Below are 14,323 nucleotides of genomic sequence, written 5' to 3'. Positions count from 1 at the left end.
GGGGATTTGAGATCCCTGCCCCTTCTTCTTGCAGCACTTCTGGGACAGATCAGAGTGCTACTCTGTGGCAGTGCTGACCAATCAGAATCACTCTGATCCGTCCCGGAAACTCAGCAGAAATAAAAAGAGGAGAGGGGATTTTAAATCCCTGGATCCCTACACAGGCTGTGTGGGCGCTGAGCTGACAGCCCATCACCCACAGAGGTAAGTACAGCAGAGACAAGGGCAGTGTGGAGGGTGTACAGCAGGGGTCTCCAAACTTTCTAAACAAAACCCCAGTTTATTGTTCTTCCATCTTTTTAACAAACAGGAGTGCTTTATTGATGGAGATCATACAGTACAACATAACAGGAATACCTTTAGCTTGCGCAATAAATACAGTATATAGCATCAATGTAGATATTACACATATTTTAGATTCAATATCGAATTGGCAGTGTGAAAAATAGATCAATACAGGAAAAAATACATTGTTTAGGATTCATGTTCAAGTATTAGGTCCCCTAGGTGGGGGGTGAGGATAGGGGGGAAGGGGGGGGGTCCTTCCATCTTTAGGGGGGGTCGGACTGTGGCCAGTGGGAGAAGAAAATGTCCTGGTATCAGTGGGAGTAAACAATACCCTATCATTGGTATTAGGGGGAGAAATCATGCCCCATCATTGGTATCAATGGGAGGAATAGTGCTCCATCACTGGTATCAATGGGAAGAATAGTGCTCCATCATTTTTTTCAGTGGGAGTAATAGCGTTTCATCATTAGTGTCAGTGGGAGGAATTGTGCCCCATTGTTAGTATCAGTGGGAGGAATAGTGCCCTATAATTGGTGTTACTGGGAGGACTAGTTCCCCATCATTGATGTCAGTGGGAGGACTGGGGCCCCATCGTTGGTATCAATGGGAGGAATAGTGCCCCATCGTTGGTGTCAATGGGAGGAATAGTGTCCCATCATTGGTATCAATAGGAGGAATAGTGCCCCATTATTGGTATCAATGGGAGGTATAGAGCCCCATCATTTGTATCAATATGAGGAATAGTGTCCCATCGTTGGTGTCAGGGGGAGAAATAGTACACCATCGTTGGTATCAATGAGAGCAATATTGTCCGATCCTTGGTATCAGTGGGAAAACTAGTACCCCATTGTTGGTATCAGTGGCAAGAATTATGCCCCACTGTTGCTGACAGTGCAGGGAATAATGCCCCAAGGGGCGGATAAAAGCTAGCATAGGGGCCACATCCGGCCCCTGGGTTGCATTTTGGAGACCACTAGCATACAGTATCCATTCAATGTTTCATTTTTTTTTCCTCAATGAACTAACCCTTTAAGGATTGGTAAGCTGCAATCAATACATTACATTTTTTTCTTGGGTTGAATACCACTTTAAGGAATGGTAAGCTGCAATGTATTTTTTATTTAGTATTTATTTTGGGGGGGGGGGGGGGCAAGGCAGTGTATATAAGTATTTGCCTTATTGATAATCCAGTTTGTAAGTCATCACCTGCAGTATTCCAGAAGCTCCTTTCCCAGAGCATGAATGATGCAGCTGGATGAGACAAGGGATGGCTATGAAGGGAAGGGATCTCTGAGGATTGGAGTCGGTTGTTTGATCTACAGGTGATGACTCTACTCCAGCATCTTGTTCATTGAGCTGCATGCGAAGGAGAGGATTACAGGGCAGCCCCTATGCATGCTGCTAGGCATTCATATGTTTAATACTAGAGAGAGGGAGAGGGAGAGAAGCTGATGAAGTGAGGGATCCTCTGCCAGCACCACCTCCCCATTAATCATCTGCACCCCTTCAAGCACAGAGCAGCTGCGGTCACCTCCTTAGGAGAAGAGGAGAAAGAACAGCAGGAAAGTTAATTTCAACTGGAAGAGGGTGCAAATAAAAAAAAAAAAAAGAAGAAAAAAAAGTCGATGCCAATGAAGAGGAGTGGAAGGAAGGATGCTGGGAGGCGCTGAGCTGTGAGGCTACACGTGGGTTCAGGTTCTTGAAGGTGGGAGAGGGATCTCCAGCATTGTCTTTGATGCTTAAGGAATGAGAGATCGCTGAGCAGAGAAGAATTAGACCACCTGGAGAGGAAAGAGACTGCTTCACATCCAAGACCACCCCAGGGGAGAGAGACCACAAAGTTGGACAAGAGAGACCGCGGGCCACCAGGCTAGAGTCAAATCCCGAGGAGGTCCTGCAGCAGAGGCTTCAGCACCTTGGCCAGCTCCGGAGCTCCGGCCATACAGCGGCTCGGGCAGCTTCTTCTTCAGGAGGAGCCCCAAGTCTTTGGCTTCCCCATTCGCTGGTGGTGTCCAGAAAGGCTTCAAGATTTCGTCGAAAAGCAGGCAAGAGGAACGGCCAGCTCTGAGCCGGCTGGTGGCCAGGAAGAGGCTGGTGGCAGCCGGCGCCCTGGGGGTGGTCATGGTCCTCCTGCTGGTCATCCTCATCCCGGTTCTGGTCAACTCAGCGGGGACCTCAGCCCACTACGAGATGCTGGGCACCTGCCGCATGGTGTGCGACCCCTATGGGACCAAACCCCCCAGCACTGCCACCGCGGAGACGGTGCGGGACCACAGCCTCCTCCAGTCCCTACCTACCTTCATCCAAGGAGCCAAGGGGGAATCTGGGCGGCCAGGGAAGGCTGGGCCAAGGGGACCACCGGGGGAGCCGGGACCTCCGGGACCTATGGGACCACCGGGTGATAAAGGGGAGCCGGGAAGACCGGGGCTGCCGGGGCCACCGGGTACTCCGGGCTTAAATGCCGCCGGTGCCATCAGCGCAGCTACCTACACCACCGTGCCCAAGATCGCCTTCTATGCCGGGCTCAAGAGGCAGCATGAGGGCTACGAGCTGCTCAAGTTCGACGATGTGGTCACCAACCTGGGCAATCACTATGACCCGACCACCGGCAAGTTCACCTGCTCAATCCCTGGCATTTACTTCTTTACCTACCATGTCCTAATGAGGGGGGGAGATGGCACCAGCATGTGGGCTGACCTTTGTAAGAACAACCAGGTAAGACCAATATCCACAAATATGGGGATCTCCCTAGCTATCTTTTCATCTTTCTTCTTTATTTCTACCTTTAGTTCCTCTGTTCTTTCTTTCTTTCTTTCTTTCTTTCGTTCTTTCTTTCTTTCTTTCTTTCTTTCTTTCTTTCTTTCTTTCTTTCTTCCTCCACACTGTCTTCTTCCCTTCCTTACATCATTCTTTCTTTCATTATTTCCTTGTTTAGTTCCTCCATTCATTCTTTCTTCTTTCCTTTTTTCGCTAGTTACTCCAGTCTGTCTTCTTTCTTTCTTTCTCTTTCATTTCTCTCTTTAGTTCCTCAATCCTTTATTCTTTCTTTCACTCTTTCCTTCCTTCCTTCTTTCTTTCTTTCTTTCTTTCTTTCTTTCTTTCTTTCTTTCTTTCTTTCTTTCTTTCTTTCTCCACCCTAACTTATTCCTTCCTTACTGTATTCTTTTTTAAATTCTTTCAATGTGTCTTCTTTCTTTCTTTCTTTCTTTAGTTCCTCCATTCTTTCTTTCTCTCTCTTTCCTTGTTTAGTTCCTTCACTTCTTTTTCCTTCTTTTCTTTCTTTCCTTCTTTAGTTCCTCTATAATTTCTTTCTATTTCTTTCTTTCTTTCTTTCTTTCTTTCTTTCTTTCTTTCTTTCTTTCTTTCTTTCTTTCTTTCTTTCTTTCTTTCTTTCTTTCTTTCTTTCTTTCTTTCTCTCCACTATATAATATCACCACTGTGCAGTCAGTACTTTTATCCCATTACTTGTGCATTAGGTTTAAAGTGACAGTTGCTAAAATTCAGTGGATGAGAAATCACCAAATGTTAAAAAAAACAAATCCATTCTAATTCTACTAACTTTTATCTCACACACTGCTCTTCGAAGTTTCAGAAAGTGATCCATAGATATAGTTACAGCTCATTCATTGACATGGATCTGGTATTTGGCTCCTTTATGAAAACTTTAAATGCAGATTTCTGTAAGTCCGCAGTGGCTGTGAAGTCCCAGCATGATGGTGAAAAGTGTCTGCTGGGACTTACAGATTCTCCATGTGAGCCATGGATTCTGATCTAAGACGCACTGTGTGCCGGGTTTAGGAAATCCGCAAAGAAGAATATGGAGAAGGATTTCATTATGCAATCTAATACTTTCTGTCCAATTTCCTCTAAGTTGGAGGTTTTGCTGTGAAACAGCACTGTAGCATTATATGGATGATGCTCCTTAGTAATATATAAATGGTTAGTATGGTTAGTAAGTAATATATAAAAGTTATAAATATACATTTGCATTTTAACAGGCTCTAGACACACACACACACACACACACACACACACATATATATATATGTATATGTATATATATGTATATGTATATATATATATATATATATATATATATATATATATATATATATATATATATATATATATATATATGGTAATGTGTGGGACAAGTCTTGCCTGCAGAATACACAATATTTCTGAAAGTGATCCACTATTTAAGTATTGAAATCAGCAATATTTCCAGGTGCATTTTAATAAAAAAATAAATAAATGGGATAATTGTATCAATTTGGAGTGAAAATAGTGAACAAAATATTGTAAGGGCAACACTCAGCAAGAAAAAGGGGGTCTCTGATTTGGGGTAACTTGCTAATCAGATAAAGGAGTATGGTTTTACTGAGTCTGCTTCTGGATTACTGTTACAGAGGAAACCAAAGGTCAGATTGGGCTCAGCCACTTTTGATTATTTATGAGAAAAGCAGTGTCCAGGCACCAAACTTTGTCCAAAGCTCCTTATTGCTATAGAATCAGATTTTTGAGCAAAAGTTGCCACTGCCAACGACTTTCCACTGCTGTTTACTCAGCAAAGGCAGCGCCAATGTAAAAAGTAAAAAGGGATTTCCTTTTTTGTTGTGTCAGCCAGCTCTACAAGACTGTGATCTAGCCTCAACTTTAGTTTTAGTTGTGTTTGATGAAGTATTGCCATGCAAGTCCACTAAAGATGAGATAGACCTGTGACATAATACCCTTAATAAAACCACACACAAAGGATTTAACATGTACCACTGCCGCTGTGTTACTATACACTTTATATAATAGCTGGTTGCATAATATAATCACATAATAATACTAAATAACAACATAATAATATGTACTTACATCATTATCTTTAGTTTTATATAACTTGTTAATGATTCATCTCAAAAGGGTTTATATAATTTTATTTTGTAAGGAACAGTTATGTATATGTACATGTACATATATGTATACATGTGTGTATCTTATCTATATCTATATATATATATATATATAAATATATATATATATATATATCTAGATAAATATATATATATATATATATATATATATATATATATAAATATATATATATATATATATATATATATATATATATATATATATATATATATATATATATATAGATAGATATAGATATATAGATATATAGATTAGATATATACCTATAGGTCATATGTGTATATATATATATATTTATATATAGATCTATATATATATATATATATATATTTTTTTAACAATAGATTGTAGCATTATTTTATTTGTAAGAGAAAGACTATCCTTTTTCAATGAGGGTGGAGAGGGGGCAAAGGGAAGTGAGGGTTGTGAGTACATTCATTTAGAACTGGGGCAAAGAATCCTAGAGCAAAAATTTAAAAAGCATCTCCAAGGCGACCAATCAGATTTCAGCTTCAATGGTTATATGCAACAAGAGATTGGTTACTCCACTTTTCCCTACTTTCTTCAATACGGTTGTAACCAATAATAAAAAGACTCCCCAACACACACCCCAATCCTTGTACCATTTGATTTTGCATTTAAAATGGCAATATAGTAATAACATTAAGCTGACCATACATTATATAATTGGATTGTACGCTGTCTGTACCAATCTCCTTAAATGGAATATGAAGACAAATCTCAAATATTTCTGAAACTCCTCTATTTGTAGCAACACGTTAAATAACTCTGTAATGCGTTGCTGTATGTGCCTTGTGAGTACCTGCTGTTCTCTGATTATGGCATGCTGTATATGGCACCTAGACGTTCTGAAATTCCTTTATTGTCATGTATTTTGGCTGTGTATGTTATGTTTGCTTGTTTAAGTTTAATAAACTTTAGTCCCGATTTAAAAATAAATAAACAAATAATTCCGTTTGTGTTTCGTCAGCCAGGCCCTTACACTGCATAGTTGTCTAAAGGAGATTGTACAATCAGATTGTCTAGTGTATGGCCAGCTTTAGGGAATTAGAGGTTGATTTACTAAAACTGCAGATTGCAAAATCTGGTGCTGCTGTGCATAGGAACCAATCAGCTTCCAGGTTGTTGTTTGTCAAAGCTTAATTGAACAAGCTGAAGTTATAAGCTGATTGGCTATCATGCACAGCTGCACCAGATTTTTCCATCTCCAGTTTTAGTAAATCAACCACTTAGTGTTTGAAAAATATTTTGGCAAAGTGGTAAAATTTGCCCCCTAGTTGTTCTTCGTGGCAACTGTAGGTCACAGGCTATGGGGTTTGGGTTGAACATGCATGGAATAAAGAATGTTGGGTGGAAAGAAGATCTTCCAGGGGTCTGACCATTCCTGGCAACGGTGTCTACAAACTATGCTGTATGGTTAACATTTAGCCTTGTGGTGTTCATAAATGAAACAAGAAAATGATCTCAAGAGTTCAAAAATGGAAACAAATAAACTAAACATGACGACATGAACGTTTGAATCTGATTGGTGGAAATAAAGATTCTTCTCATTTAGGACTTGTTAGGAAGCGAGGCGGAGTTACAATGATATTAAAGTTAGCAGCTAAAGTTAAGTTTAGAGTTTTAATTTATTGTTTTAAGGATTAAATTGCAAGATGGGCTGTATACCAAAATATTTAATTTTCAGTATATATGTATATTTATTAAATAAATTAATAAATATATATAAATATATATATATGCGAAAGTTCTTAAAAAAGTTTCTGCGCTTTTTTAATAAAAAATCTTAAAAAAGAAAAGATGCAGTAACTTTCTGAAGATGCTATGTGTGTGTATATATATATATATATATATATATTATACAGCCATTCTGGTATACAGATATTTATATAGATATATATATAGAGAGAGATATTTACTAAAACTGGAGCACACAGAATCTGGTGCAGCTCTGTATATGAACCAATCAGCTTCTAACTTCAGCTCGTTCAATTGTGCTTTAACAATAAAACCTGAAAGCTGATTGGTTACTATGCAGAGCTGCACCAGATTTCTGCACAAGGTTAAGGGCCAAAAACAATATTATATATATATATATATATATATATATATATATAGAGAGAGAGAGAGAGAGAGAGAGAGAGAGAGAGGGGGACATAGTCTTTTTTAAGATTAAAGGCCAGAAATAATATGTGTATTGTATATGGGCTTATATGACAAATAAAATAAACAAAGACATAAAAAGAGCAATGTATCTAAATCTGTTTTGAGATACTAATTTTAAACAACTAAGCAGTGTAAGGTGAATTTGCAAAATCCTTCTAATATGATTGGCTGTTCGTAGACAACAGCGATCCAATCTTAATGTCCAGTTCCATTTTTAAACCTGTTGCTGATCGTGCAAAAAAAAAAAAAAAAAAGGCCACAACAAAATATTGCTAATTTCTTTTTGTAGATACGGATATTTATTTTCATATCTCATTTTTTTATTTTAATTTATTTATTAAAACAACTCTGTTTCATGTTTATGGCTCCTTTAAACTTATTTTGTATTAAACTGATTGGGGGCTAGTAATGGTCACATGACCTTTAAGACACACGGAAAGTTCTGTGTCTCATAGGAAGTAATTAACGTTAAGGCCGTGAAGTTCATCTGAAAATTCATTTTGTAAGTCAATCAAGCAGAGACTTTGAGGTAGTCTTCTTTTAGTAGAAGATTGATCTAGGCTATCTCATGATTTCTGCAGCCCATTTATAAGCCTCCCTTGCCTCCTTCTGAAGAGGGAACATCCATTTTTCTCTATGAGAGTCAGAAGAGACAGACAAATTGAGATGGCCTATTAAAGAGCAAAAAAAAAAAAAAAAAAGGAACATTTCATATAAGAATTTTAAATAAAGTGGCAATTTACCTGTGGTTGGATCGGGACACTGCATGCATAAAAGCTGTGCCATGTTTCACTGCTCTTTGTATTTCTTCAATGAGATAAAACACAAAGGTATCTAATATCTACAGTACAGAGGAAAATTGGGGATTACACAAGGCGTCCATTTATGCCCATCGTTTTCCTGCCCATACATATTCATAGTAATATCCTCAGAGAGCTCTACTATGCATACCTGAGATATACATTATATACAGTATATATCTATATAAAACAAATATTTAAATATTTGCTTTGTAGTGCTATGTTTCCAAAAGTCACAAAAAACAGATTAGAAAAAAAGTAGAAAATGTTTATTATAATTTTTTTAAATTATTTAAATTATTTTAAGTATACGCATACATTCTAACAGTTTGTTACTGCAAAAATCAAAATTTTTATACATAAAATATATACATTTTATACATTTCCAGTTGATCCATAGTAATATATATATATATATATATATATATATATATTTATTTTTTATTTTATGTTTTTATTTAAATAATTGACAATATATAGCAGGTATAAACTTCATGAAGTGTCTGAAATGTCTATAGTAGGATCTATAAGGTCCTTTTTCCTATCTATCTATCTATCTATCTATCTATCTATCTATCTATCTATCTATCTATCTCATTAGCTATGACCTATCTATCTATCCATCTATCTATCTAGCTATCTCATCATCTATTAATATATCTATCCACCAATACCTCTACTGTATTCTTGTATGCTATCTATTAGTTATATATGGAATGTGAAATTTAAAATGTTTCTATGAGTTGGATAATTCATAAATATCCGGACCCATTAAAGAACATTCTTTAGAATATGTGTAACACTGATAATCATGTGTTCATTTATACAGGTAAATTATATCAGTTCTCTTCAATACAACGGGCTCATATCTATGGGAGACTTTCTAATATAATATATGAATTACACTCACAATGCCGCTATTTTTACAGATATTGCTTTGGCACGTGAAATTCTGGGCCTAATTGCTTACTCTGCATTGTATTCTATCTGCACATTTAAAGAATCCCGTGCTGGTGGGTTTGAGGCTTCCGGTGAAATATCATGGCAAAGGATGTAACATGGAGAGACTTGTGATAAAACCAAGCAAACTGATCTGTTTTAAATTCCACAATGTCAAGGGCTTAAAACAATGAGAGCTGTGCATGAGATAACAGGAGGACGTTATCTATGGAGTGACTGTGTTGTAGCGCCCCCTACTATTAGAAGGTAGGGGGTGGGATATAAGCAAGGAGGCAACAACATAAAGCTTTTCCAGCTGTTGGAAATGACAAGTCCCAGTAAGCTCCGTCAGACAGTTTAAGTGGATCTGGTGGATAAGGTGGTCAGCCTTGCGGTTATAAAGGTCCCTTGAATCAGACCTAACTGTAAAAGTGCTGTGCCATCAGGATTTTCTTTTTACCTTTTCTGCTATAGGGCAGGTTTTGATACCTAACTAGATTCTGTTGCTGTCTATAACCCTAGTGGAGAAGATATCACCTTCCATGCATGGTCCTGGTCTGAAAGCCAGGGTTTAGCTGTGACCCAGGCTATATAATTGTCCATAGGATCCAATAAAGGGCTACTATAGGGCTGGAGTCACCAGCATGCTGGTGAATTGTCCATAGGATATATGAAAAACATATGAACTGGGTTTTCTAGCTTGTATCTGAGCCCTAGCTGTCATAGTAAGCCTTGAGGTATTTTCCAAGGTCATTGATGGGTACCAAGTCATTCCCAAATGCCGAGCATAAGTTTCTTATGTCAGCATCTTTCAGGACAGTAACCTTATTCTACAGAGCAGAGGATCCCAGTGCAGGGGAGGAGAATATGCAAACAAGGGGTTAAGTTTACTGAGATGCTTAGTATGAGGGTTGGTTATACAGATGGCTAGTATGAGAGTTGGGGTTGCAGAGAGGGCTGTTATAAGGGTTAAAGTTTAGGTTACAGGCAGGATAAGTGTTAAAGTTACAGGAAGGATAAGTGTTAGGGTTACAGGAAGGATGTGTTAGGGTTACACAGAGAATTAGTGTTTGGGTTACATGAAGGGTTAGTTTTAGAGTTACAGAAGGACATGTGTTAGGGTTACAGTAGGGATTACTGTTAAGGTTACAGAAGGGATTCGAGTTAGGATTTCAGGGGGGGACGTTTACACTTGCAGTGCTCTCTGAAGAGCAATTTGTGTTCAGATCACTCTTCATAGAGCATCTCTCAGGTGGTAAGGTGGCGTTGTATCACCGCCTGTTTCAGCCCCCCTTAATGCCGGAATACTGCACTGCAACCATGTGCACTTCATACAGTTGTGGGGCGGTTGTAGTGCAGCTCCATATACTCAAATGGGTTGCGCTCGGCAGGTGTTAGTGCTCGCTGGAAGTGACGGGGTATTCCTGCAGTGGCATTGCGGGCATGGAATGTATACATCCTTAGATGTTGCCTTTTCAGTTAGAGGGAGGGTGATCGGTAAAAACAAGACTAAACCGCCTGTTATTACTACTGTCAAACCGCTAGTGTAAACAAGCCCTTAGGGTTACAGGAGTGATTCGTGTTAGGGTTACAAGGGGGATTCATGTTAGGAGGGATTAGTGTTAGGGTTACAGGAGGGAGTAGTGTTAGGGTTCTAAGAGGGAATAGTTTCAGGGTTACATTTACAGGAGGGATTAGTGTTAGGGTTATAAGGAGGGATTAGTGTTAGGGTTACAAGGAGGGATTTGTGTTAGGTTTGCAGGAGGGAATATTGTTACGGTTACAGGAGTGATTAGTGTTAGGGTTACAGGGAGGGAGTAGTGTTAGGGTTACAGGGAGGATTCATGTTAGGGTTATATGAGGGATTAGTGTTAGGGTTACAGGGAGGATTCATGTTATGGTTACAGGAGGGGTTAGTGTTAGGGTTACAGGATAGAATAGTGTTAGGGTTACAGGGAGGATTCATGTTAGGGTTACAGTAGGGATTTGTTTTAGGTTTATAGGAGGGAATAGTGTCAAGTTTACAGGGGATTAGTGTTGGGGTTACAGGAGGGAGTAGTGTTAGGGATTATTGTTAGGGTTATAGGGAGGAAATAGTGTTAGGGCTACAGGGAGGATTCATGTTAGGGTTACAGGAGGGGTTAGTGTTAGGGTTACAGGATAGAATAGTGTTAGGGTTACAGGGAGGATTCATGTTAGGGTTACAGTAGGGATTTGTTTTAGGTTTATAGGAGGGAATAGTGTCAAGTTTACAGGGGATTAGTGTTGGGGTTACAGGAGGCAGTAGTGTTAGGGATTATTGTTAGGGTTATAGGGAGGAAATAGTGTTAGGGCTACAGGGAGGATTCATGTTAGGGTTACAGGAGGGGTTAGTGTTAGGGTTACAGGAGGGAATAGTGTTAGGGTTACAGGGAGGATTCATGTTAGGGTTACAGGAGGGATTAGTTTTAGGGTTATAGGAAGTAATAGTATCAGGTTTACGGAGGATTCATATTAGGGTTACAGGAGTGAGTAGTGTTAAGTGCCATACACACTATCAGTTTTTCTGCTGATTTTTTCCTTCAGGTTTACCAAAACCATGTAGTAGAAGGGCCTGCCTGATTGGATACAAATTGAAACTCCTAAGGTTTGACCTCATATTATATGGTTTTGGTAAATCTGAAGGAAAAACTCAGCAGAAAAACTGTGTATGGGGCTTTAGGGATTATTGTTAGGGTTACAGGGAGGATTCATGTTAGGGTTACAGGAGGAATTAGTGTTAGGGTTACAGAAGGGATAAATCAAATCCAATGATCGTTTTGAAACTAGAAACTATAGACAACTGTCTTTTTCATCTAGACAACTGTGATTGTAGATTCCCTGTTAAAAAACTCAGAATAAAAAAATGTAGGGCTTTGTTCTAATGGAAAAGAAGGATTTTGTTTTAAGATGAAATCCCCTAACTGAGCATTTTCGCACAGCAAGAGATGTTGATTTTCTAAAACTCCTCTGGAGCAATTTTAGGAGGCCCGTTGGGATGTAAATAATGTTTTTTTTTGTTCACACACCATAGGAAATACAACTGTTCTGCTGGTGCTTGTTAAAACAGACAAGATTTAGGTCCTATTCACTTCTAGCATTTTCTAAACTTTTGCTTTTCAGTGCGACACATATAGAACATCCCATTCATTTCAATGGACTGCCCTATGTGCAACAAAGGCGACAAAGCAGCCCCTGTAGCTTTTTGCTGCGTTCGGTTTTGCATACTTATTACTTTGTGTTTTGCCATGTTTATTGCACATTTTTGTGCACTGCAAAATCCACATCTGTTTGCTGAATTTAGGTTGCCATTGAGAATGAATTGCACCGCAAACAATATTCACGTTTTTAGAGTGTCTTGGAAACATGCAAAAAATCGATATTTTGCCTGCGTTTGCCAAATATAAATGAAGCCTTCAGGTGAACCTATACAAGTTCACATTAGAGCCGCGGAGGGTGAAATCACATCATTACATTCCATGCACCACTCCATTCTTCTGCTGGAACCTCTCACCATTGACCCAACAATCTTGACACTTATGTAAGAAAAGAAATGAAGTCAACAGTACAAACAAACGGCAACTGCCTCAACCTATAACTGGCCTTAACTGCAAGGAGCACATGGAAGGGCAATGCATGTAAAAAAACAAAAGACAAAGATAATTTCCCAGCTCAACTTACCAGCCAGCATGCAACGAACCAAATTACCCTGTCTAACAGTTCACATAAAAAACAGGGGTTTAGTTTGCACACATTTGAAAATACATGCATAAGTTGCAGAGGATGCGACAACGCAACCCAGTATTCCTAACTCTCTACATTTTGAGAGCCTCCATAGTAGGAGCACATATATAATAATGGATAGATTGAGGGCCTGGAGGGAGCCCACCCCTTCTTAAAGGCACAGGGGGGCACTGGACAATCTAGCAAATAGCACAATGGCAGCAAATGTATCCAGTGTGCCCTCCCATGACATAACCAATGGTACAAACAAATGGCAACTTCCCCAACCTATAACTGGCCTTAACAGCAAGGAGCACATAGAGGGGCAATGCATGTCAAGCAATGATGACGCGTGTGCCTTTAAGGAAGAGTGGTCTCTCTCCAGGCATACCTGCTCTCCATATATCCATTGTTATATATATATTTGCTCTTACTATGGAAGCTCTCAACATGGACTGTTAGACACGTTTATTTGGTTTGTTGCAGGCTGGCTGGTAAGGTGAGCTGGAAATTTGTCTTTGGTGTTGTAAGATATTAAGGCACCAGCACTCCATAGAAATGTCTTGTATGTTTTTATTGTGAAAAAGTGTCACATAAATAGAATGCCAGTGTTTTGGGGTCCATTCCTCAAGGCAACATATTGTCACTATGTAGCCTTAAGAAGGGGACCCTGCAAGCCCTGAAAATCTGGCATTTTTTTGACCTACGTATGTGACACTTTCTTCACAATAAACATGTACAAGACATTTATTTGGAGTGCTGGTGACTTCATATTTTGCATTGTGTTCACCACTCCATTCAACTGCTGGGACCCCCACAACATTGACCTGAAGAAAGTGTCATATACGTAGGTCAAAAGAATGCCAGATGTTCAGGACTTGCAGGGTCCCCTTTCTCAATGCAACATAGTGACGGTATGTTGCTTTGAGGAAGGGACCTTGAAACATTGACATTCTGTTGACCTATGTGATGCTTTCTTCACAATAAACATGTACAAGACATTAATATGAAGTGCTGGTGACTTTATATCTTACATTGTGTAAGTGTCGACATTGTTGGGTCAATGTTGTCGGGGTTGCAGCAGCTGAATGGAGTGGTGGACACTGATATGAAGATATGAAGTCACCAGCATTTCAAATAAATGTCTTGTCCATCTGTATTGTGAAGAAAGCGTCACATAAGTCAAAGGAATGCCATATTTCCAGGGCTTGCAGGGTCCCCTTTTCAAGGCAACATAGTGACAATATGTTGTCTTGAGGAATGGACCCCAAAACGCTGGCATTCTCTTGACTTGTGACACTTTCTTCACAATAAACGCATACAAGACATTTATTTGGAGTGCAGGTGATTTCATATCTTACCTTGTATAAGTGTCTACATTGTTGGGTCAATGTTGTGGGGGTTTCAGTCATTGAATGGACTGGTGAACACTTACACAAGGTAAG

General features: G+C 39.2%; 1 protein-coding gene across 1 annotated transcript in view; it reads left to right on the top strand.

The window, feature by feature from the left end:
- Positions 1 to 1,579: 1,579 nt before the first annotated feature.
- Positions 1,580 to 14,323, top strand: part of C1QL3 (complement C1q like 3) — a 71,416-nt gene continuing 58,672 nt past the window's right edge. The window contains exon 1 of the mRNA XM_077490892.1: positions 1,580 to 3,003. Coding sequence (XP_077347018.1) covers positions 2,410 to 3,003 — 594 coding nt within the window. The 5' untranslated portion in view covers positions 1,580 to 2,409. The remainder of the gene's footprint in view (positions 3,004 to 14,323) is intronic.

The sequence above is a fragment of the Lithobates pipiens genome, unplaced genomic scaffold (genome assembly GCF_037356315.1).
Source record: "Lithobates pipiens isolate NorthernLeopardFrog02 unplaced genomic scaffold, aLitPip1_a1.2 Scaffold_19, whole genome shotgun sequence".
Classification (NCBI taxonomy): domain Eukaryota; kingdom Metazoa; phylum Chordata; class Amphibia; order Anura; family Ranidae; genus Lithobates; species Lithobates pipiens.
Note: the sequence above shows the minus strand (reverse complement) of the source record. Positions and strands in the feature narration are given on the sequence as shown.